At 52.5% G+C, this 8465-nt stretch overlaps 1 protein-coding gene across 1 annotated transcript; it reads left to right on the top strand.

Moving 5' to 3' along the window:
• Window positions 1-5696: 5696 nt before the first annotated feature.
• Window positions 5697-6265, top strand: LOC111813713 (coactosin-like protein). Its single transcript, XM_023705267.1, has 2 exons — window positions 5697-5891; window positions 5993-6265. The coding sequence occupies exons 1-2, from the start codon at window positions 5815-5817 to the stop codon at window positions 6189-6191; spliced, it is 276 nt and encodes a 91-aa protein (XP_023561035.1). The 5' UTR covers window positions 5697-5814; the 3' UTR covers window positions 6192-6265.
• The last annotated feature ends 2200 nt before the right edge of the window (window positions 6266-8465 follow it).

Genomic DNA, 8465 nt, shown 5'->3' with positions numbered 1-8465 from the left:
ATGCCCTCTCTGCATATGGCAGAGGTAGATGCAGGCCACCCACCTAGCTCAGCTCACAATGATCACCTTCTTCCCACAATTCTCGGTCATTCCTCCTCAACCCACTCCCCCACTGAATAAAACTGGGTGCCACCCTGGGTCAGCCTCTTGGTTCCGGAAAGTCATCTTCATGGCTGGACTTAGGGCCTCTTGGCTCCCCAAGAACTATAAATATGTTTTAGTGTCTTTACTTTGGCCGTGGGTTGTACTGGGAGTGGTAGATTGGAATTAACTTGGTGGGATTCCAATAACGTATCTTTGGGATTACAAATATTAACTTCTTGGACTGAGATGAGAACCAGGAAGGGACTCCTATGGAGTAGTATAAGACTCTGGTAAAAATAATTCAGTTATTACATAAACCCAAATAGTAACAGCATAATATCATAGAGGTGTTATGGAAGAGTTGATTTAGTTAAATGTGTAGAGTTAATTGATTTATGAGCAACTAGTACCTATCATTTTGTTTCTAATAATGCAAAATAACATTTCCCAAAATAAATATTTTTTGCATCAATTAAGATTATAAAAATTTGAATACATAAATAATAAATTGATAATAAACTGAAAAAATGTAAGAATATATGAGTACTTTATCTCATACGAGGAAGAGCTCTTAGAAATTCTGGATATAGTCCTAGTCACAGATATGGTGACGTGATAGGCCCACCCTTTCCTAGCTTGGGCATTATCTTTTCACTTTCTTGTTGATGTTCTTTGAATCACAAAATTTTAACTTTCGATGAAACTCAATTCATCTCATGTTTTCATTGGTTCTGCTTTTTGTTTATTTATTGGTGTCAGGAACCAAACTTAGGACCTTGTGCTTGCCAGGCAGGGGCTGTACCGCTGAGCTATCTCCCTGGCCAGCTGGTTCTGCTTTTTTGTGTCACATCTAAATCATTGCTGAGCCAAAGGCGTTTCATCTAACTGTGGCTCTTCCATCTACATCTGTGACCCATGTGGAGTTAATTTCATGCACAGCATGGGGTGGGGACCGGTGTCATTCTTCCCTGTGCGCTGTTGTCGGCCCTGTGGCCATTGGTCGAAAAGAGCGTCTTGTCTTTTGAATAGTCTCTGTGTCCATATCAAAATCAAGTGACCAGGCTGGGGAGATAGCTCGGCGGTCTAAGCACGTGCCTGGCAAGTGCAGGCCCCTGAGTTCGATCCCTGGTACCTCATGCCAGGCCAGCTCTGGAGCCCCAGACACATAGTGCCAGCCCCGACCCCAGGTGTGGTGGTGCCCGCATGCCTGTAATCCCAGCACTGGGGAGGCTGAGACAGGAGGATCACAAGTCTAAGCTGCATAGGAAGACTATATACTTTATATGTATATATTCGCAGCACAGGGGATTGAACTCAGGACCTTGTGCTTGCCAGGCAAGTGCTTATTCTACTGAGCCATCTCCCCGGCCCATATATAATTCGCATTTGAAGTCTGAATGAGAAACCTGCTCTGTCTGTGGGGTTAGGCATGCCAGGTGGAAGGGTACAACTGCTGGAAGACAAAACTAGCACCTCTGCCCCGACCCCCTCCCCCCGACCCCCTCCCCACCCCTCCCCACCCCCAGAGGGAAACACCAGGTGCAGAGCGGGCCAGGCTACACCTTGATAAACACCTGAATCCCTCCTTGATTTAGAGCCTTCAGCGGCTGGGCTTTGCCTTCTCTCTACAGGTCAGCCCTTAGAATTCTACTTTGCTGACAAGTCACGGTATTCACCCTGAAGCAAGTGCTTTTTCCTCGCTGGACTGTAGCCCCATAGAGCTGGGGTACCTTTGTCCAGTGCACGGTCACACACAGCCAACACTCATGTGGAATATTTTCATTGCCAAAGTTTAAGAATAAAGTTGCTTATACTCGCGCATGGGAAATGGGGCAGATCTGACGCCAGCTCTCACTAGGCTGCGCAGACTGGCCTCCAACTTGCAATCCTCCTGCCTCAGCCTCCAGCTGTCACAGACGCGTCACTGCTCCAGTTCTTAACACCGTGCGCAGTCTGCGTAAGTTTCAAATGTTTTCATGTTTCTTCTAAAGAAAGATGAAGTTAGTTGGATTGCTTCTTATAAAGTGTGGCTCTTTACACGCAGTATTTTGGGCGTGATTTTTTCCCCCTGACTTAACTGGGCGAATTGACAGTAGAAATCTCTTTTAAAACCAAAGTTTTGGGGCCAGGAAGATGGCTCAGTGGAATAAGCGCTTCTCCTGCAAGCACATTAGGGCCTGAGCTCAGTCCCCAGTTCTGCCAAAAAAACAAAACAAAACTTTTCTTTGTCCGGCAGAGGGCGCCCACAACAATGAAGAGAAAGAGCACTGTTAGGGTGGGTGGGAGCGGGTCTTCGGCTTTCCTATGCTCCCCTCATTTATTCCCTCCCTCCCTCCCTCCCTCTTTTCTTTCCTCCCTCCCTCCCTCCCTCCCTCCCAGGTCTCAGCAGGAATATCACACGCACAGTGTCTCCGCACCGGACTGCCCTGCCCCACCGCAGCGTGGCGCTAAACACTATGTTGTGCAAGCTTCACGGTATTTTATAAAATTCACGGTATTTTATAGAATTTTCCACACTTGCATGCAAGGGGTGGTAGAAAAATGCTGTGGGTGTTCATTTTACTTTATTTGGTACTGGGGATTGAACGCAGAACCTTGCACTTGCCACCTAAGTCGCTGAGCTAGCTCCCCAGCCCTTGTGAACGTTTAAATTAAAAATTGTAGTAAAAGGCATAGTGCATTGATGCCCCTCAATATCCTTCCCCTCCTTGGAACACCCCAATCTTCTGGCCACTTTCTGAAATGGCTCTAAAAGTCCTCCTTCATGTCCCTACAAGGAGTGAGATAGGGTGGGGTGCCACGTGCATGTACCCCAGCATTCCAGAGGCTCAGGCAGGAGGATGCCGTGAGTTGAGGCCAACCTGAACTACAAAGTGAGTCGAAGGTCAGCCTGAACTGCATAGGGAAACCCTGTCTCAAAAAGACAATAATAACAATAATAATGATAATAATAATTAAAACTTTTTTCTTTTCTTTTTTTGTACTGGGGATTGAACTCAGGCCCTTGCACTTGCCAGGCAGGCACTTATGCCACTGAGCTGTATCTCCAGCCCCTAATAATAAATAAAACTTTTAAAATGCAGTGAGCACCATCCAACAGAAAGGCAGGCTCATAAGCACGCACTGCCCTGCTGCCTCCTTTTCCCTAGATCTGGTACGGTGCAAATTAGGGCTTTTCCCCAAAGCCAAAAGGATCAGGAAGGGGAAATGTTTCATATCACTTCAAGACATAGAGGCAGGCAAGGCAGCGTCACTTAGAAAGGGTCCTTATCTTTCTGCTTTGAGCATGGGCACAAGGCTCCGTGGGGTTCGATATCACTCCATTTATGCAGTCCCCTCCTGATGGGCACTCAGGTTATTCCTAACCTTCTGCTACTAGAAAAAGGCGACAAATGACCTTGAGTGTATTTTGCTTGTGTGAAGGGAGACCTACAGCCATGGCTCTCAGTCCTAGCTGTAAGGAGAGTCACCCATGAGACTCTAAACACCATAGGGTGCACCAGGGTGCTAAACACTAGTGAACGATGGGATGCGCCTTGGTTTAATTACATTAGAATCCCGGAGCATGGGACAGAGCACCCGGCATCCCAGGGCCTAGTTAGGGACCTGGTTGCGGCCATAACGATTTGAAAATGTGCCCATTGCCTCCATATGGAAGGTGAGGGACTGGGCTGTGTAGTCCAGCTATGGCAAACCTTTCAGAGCTGCCAATGACAGATAGTCCACTGTGGTACCCGTGCCACAGGTTAACCACCAATCGCATAGACCCAGTTGCAAAGGACACCTGTCCAGCTTTTTTATCTGCTCTGACCTGCTATGTTGTTTTCGAGGCTTCCCAGTCTTGCTGTGTTTGCATCTCCCTTCTCGGGCTGAGGCTGGGCATCTTCTCGTGGTCTCAAGCTGTCAGATCCACCCGGTCACATCTGCGCTGGTTTTCTTTGGTGCGGCTGTCCTCTCCTTGTGCCATCGATGCTGATTCTTTGTGATCTGAACAGCCAATATGTCTCATGGCTGCCGCCTTTCTTCCCACTCTTTGTGTGTGGTAGTCATTTTTCTTCTTGAAGCTGGTTTCATACGTATTTGAATATATCCATCTCGGAAGCCTTCTGGTTGGAAAGACCTTTGCTGTTCTGGGCTCACCCTTGGAGCTGCCCGGTCCGCTTCTGACACTCTTGGGGGCTCCTTTATTCACAGGTCTTTCTTTGATCCTTTCCCAAATGCAGGCTGACCAGCGGTGTGGGCAATGGAGCGTCTGTGCCTTTCTGTGCCAGGTTGCCCCTTACCTTTACACAGCAGGGTGGGAAGAAGCCCAACAGCCGCTCCAAGCTGGAGTTTGTTTTGTCATTTTATTTGCAGCGACACCAGCTCCTACTTGTCTGTAGTGATGGCCCAGCCACCTACCCATTCACCCTTGCATGGATGGATTCATTCGTCTCCTTTTGGTTTTTGCTTGGCAAGAATTCTACACTTTATTACACATACTACTTGACCCTTTGGGTTTGCACTCGGGATTTATTTTGATTACTTAACAACTAAGAACCGCCTTTCTTGGGTGTCTCGTCTATGCGTTTACACGGTGTCATTTCAAGCAGCTCTGTCACCTTCCCATCGAGGGGCAGTCTCGTCCAGGTCACAGCCTTGTGTGTGAGCCAGGCCCCAGGGTCGCGGCTGGAGGAAGGGCAGGGAGGAAGGAGGACCGCTGGTCAGCTTTCGCTGGGGTGGGAGGGGAGAACCTAGGCCAGAGTAAAGAGGGCTCTCACCAGCGTCCTGGAAGCAGTCCGCTTTCTCCCCCTCCTATTTAGAATGCTCCATCCTTACACACACACACACACACACACACACACGCACGCACAAGTCCACTTCACAGAACTCCACGCTGGGGTGGGGGCAGTGGACAGCCTGTGTCCTTGGTCCACTGCATTAGGTCATCCACTGGGAGTCCCTGAGCTCAGCGGCCAGGGCCAGGGTGGAGGAGATAAGGATGGGGCGATGTTGCGCGGGGGAAGGGGCAGCGAAGGGCCAAGGGGCTGGGGGCTTCCATAAGCTGGGACAGCGGAAGGAGGGAAAGGAAGTAAGGGGGAGGAGAGGAGCAGAAAGGGAGGGGAAGGGTTGCGGGACGAAGAAGCGAGGAAAGGAAGGGGTAAGAGGAGAAGGGCACAAGAGAGAGGAGGAGCAGGACGTTAGATTAGTGTTTCTGGGTGAGGGAAAGAGATGGGTCGGGAGTAGGAAAAGGAGTCCAGGGAGGAGAATCCAGGAGGGGGTGGGAGTGGGGGGGGCGAGAAAAAGGAAGGGGGAGAAGAGGAGGGGGAGGGGAGGAAGAGGAAGGGAAGGAGAGCAAAGAGTGTGGTGTGCAAGGCGGGGAGGGGTGAGGAGGGCGGGAAGGGAGGGCGGGGAAAACCCGGACTCCGGCTCCCTCTAAGGATTTGCGCAACCCACTGTGGCAGGGATTGGCTACTAGAGAGTCACTACGCCACGCCCCTGAGATGTACAGACCAATGCCGAAGGGGGGCGGGGCGGACCGCGGCGCGGACGACCAATGGGGGCAGTGGGGCGGGGTGGACAGCAGCCTGGGGTCCCGGCGCGCGCCCGCCGGCAGTCAGAACCGCGGCCGCGCTCCGAGCTCTCGGTTCCCGCGTCGCAGTCGCCGCCGCCCTCCGCGCGTCCCCGCCGCGCTCTGTCCCTGCAGCCGGCCCGGGGCGCGCTCGGCCGCTCGGGGCAGAGTCCCCGGCGATGGCCACTAAGATTGATAAGGAGGCGTGCCGCGAGGCGTACAACCGGGTGCGCGACGACGGTTCGGCGGTCATCTGGTGAGCAGACCCGCCGCCGCCGCCGCAGCCGCCCTCACCTCTCCGGGGCCTGCCCCTGCCGCCCGGCGCTCACGTGTGTCTTTTCTTCTCTCAACCCAAAGGGTGACTTTCAGATACGAGGGCGCCACCATCGTCCCCGGCGAGCAGGGCTCGGAGTACCAGCACTTCATCCAGCAATGCACAGGTAGGGAGCTGCGCGACTCACGAGGGACCCCGTCCGAGCTCAGGACGCTGCGCCGGGCCCGCAGAAGTGACCCTGGGCTCCAGGCAAGCCAGCTCCTTCCTCCCTGCGGTCACTGATTTTCCAGGGTCCGCTCTACAGTCCAGTGCCGACCGTGCCCGCGGCCCCCTGGGATGGGTTCCTGAGCTAACATCAAAGCCCCCCGGGGGGCTGCTTGCCAGAGAAAGAACCGCTCAGCCCCACCCTCCTTTCTCTGACAATCCTCCGGGTTCTGATTATGTACTTGTGCTTCGAAGAATACAGAGCAAGACACAAAAGATGGTATGCCATCGGATTTCATTTCTTTGAAATTCTAGAGAAGGTAATGCGGCTCTGTAGTAAGAAAAGTCAGAAGAGCTGCACCTTTGGGGAGATAGTCGCCGGCAGGGTTGGGGTGCAAAAGGCTGTTGGGAGTGTCCCAAGGTTTGAGCTGGCCAGGGTCACACAGGTGCGTACCTAAGTGGGGAATCATTGAACCCTGTACTGAAGATAGTATCCGTTGGAAGCCAGAAGCCAGGAGCTTGGAGCCCTCAACTCGGGGAAGGGGTTGACCTGTGGGTCAGGGGACCGGAGGGAGCTGGGGAATGTGGCTTCCTTGCCCTCTGGTCCTGTGTAGAAGACAAAGGCAGCCTGGGCTGGAGGCTAGGGCGTGGGCTGTGCACCAAATCGTATGGGTGTGAGTCCTGGAGTCTCTTCTTCCTGCCTGTGTAGGTAGGGAGAAGTCACTGAGTCCCTAGGGACCTGGGTTTTCTCACCTGTAACCTCATGGTGCTGTCCTGGGATTGAGTCACTGTGCTTAAGGCCTCTGCTGGCAACAGGATTGCTTGTGATGTCCAGAATTTTGCTAGGGTGACTTCTCTAGCCGCTTTCTTAGACAAATTATCTAATGCATTTTGTTCATTTCGAAAGGTATGTATTAAGGGTCTCCTATATGCTGTGTTGTACTAAGATTTGTGCACAAGTAGTATTTTGTGTATGTCTGTGTGTGTAAATGTTCTAACTAAAATTTTCCCTGGAAAGTTGTCTCTAGACATTCATCACCTTTGTGATTAATTTGCTTAAAATATTGAAGTGCAAAGCAATAGGCAGTGTCTCCTTGGAGAGGCTGGAGGGGCGGTGTGAGAGTCAGGTAGGGATTGGTGTGTGGGCCTGTGGCTCAGCAGCAGGAGGTCCGGCACTCAACTCCTCCACCTTTGCTGCAAATGCTTTTGCAAGCGGCCCCATACGATGCGGTCTCTGAGTTTCGGCTTCTGCAGCCGAGAGACTCAGCAGTATTTTGCTGGCTGAAGCTGCTTTGCGGCCCTCCTCCGCCGTGCCCTTCGCCCCTCCCCCGGTAGCAGGCACTGTGCTCTGCCTCTGAGGCCATTGTTTGTCCCCCAGTGGGAGAAGGTGACCGAGGAAGAAAGAGCATCCTGCCTGCGGGCGTCCAGCAGATGCGCCTGGCCTTCTGCGTTGGCCAGAGAGCACTTCCTTCCTGGGGCCCCTGTGGCGCTCAGCTCAGACTCCACACCTTCTGCAGAGACCGGACAGGACGAGGGGACTGGGGATGCTGGTTAGGGATGCCAGATGGAGCTAGAGACGCTTTCCTGCTGCTTGTGGGACTGGGAAATGGGCCGTGGCATCCAGTGCTCTGTGCTTCAGCTGAAGTCTGATTCCTCTCCCCAGCCATCTGGTGGGAAATGCGCAGGCGAGTTCTGGTTGCTGTCTGCTTTTGTTCCTCTCGGAAGAGCCTGTTCCTTGCTCTGCTGTGTCTCCATAACCCAGGGACCACAGGCTTGGTATTGTGGCTAGGAACTTCTTCTTGCCCTCACCCCTTCCCTGTCAGTTCTATGGGCAGGACTGAAATTGTTCCCCTTCTGCAGGTGTGGAAACTGAGGCCCAGAGAGGTGAGTGGCTTCTCTGTGGTCAGACAGCTGGGAAGTGGCAGAGCCTGGACTTGAACTCAGGCAGGTGGTTTCAGGCCAACCCTTCAGGAAGTGGTTAGGGCTCTCACCGCCTGTGGGGTTGGTTATCTGCCGACTGTGAGTAACATGCTTGCTCACTGGTGATGCAGGCAGGACCCTGAGGCAACACCAGGACCCGAACAGCTCACTAGTGTGCAACCGCAAGCTGCCCGGACTGCCCCGACCTCCCCCTGGGAAACTGGGTGGGGGAGTTCTTGGGCTCTAGAAACCCCCAGCTCTCAAGCCTTTCCTCTGAGGCCCTAGCGCTTTTAGGGCCCCTCTACTGGGGGTGGAGCTTAGGCCTTCACACTGAACCACATCCCCCTGCGCTTGCAAATTTTTTTTTTTTTTTTTTTTTTTTTGCATCAGGAATCAAACTCAGGACCTTGTGATTGCACTGTACCACTGAAC

The sequence above is a fragment of the Octodon degus genome, unplaced genomic scaffold (assembly GCF_000260255.1).
Source record: "Octodon degus isolate 3935 unplaced genomic scaffold, OctDeg1.0 scaffold00215, whole genome shotgun sequence".
Taxonomy (NCBI): domain Eukaryota; kingdom Metazoa; phylum Chordata; class Mammalia; order Rodentia; family Octodontidae; genus Octodon; species Octodon degus.
The sequence above is the reverse complement of the archived record's forward strand: the minus strand, read 5'-3'. Positions and strand labels throughout refer to the sequence as shown.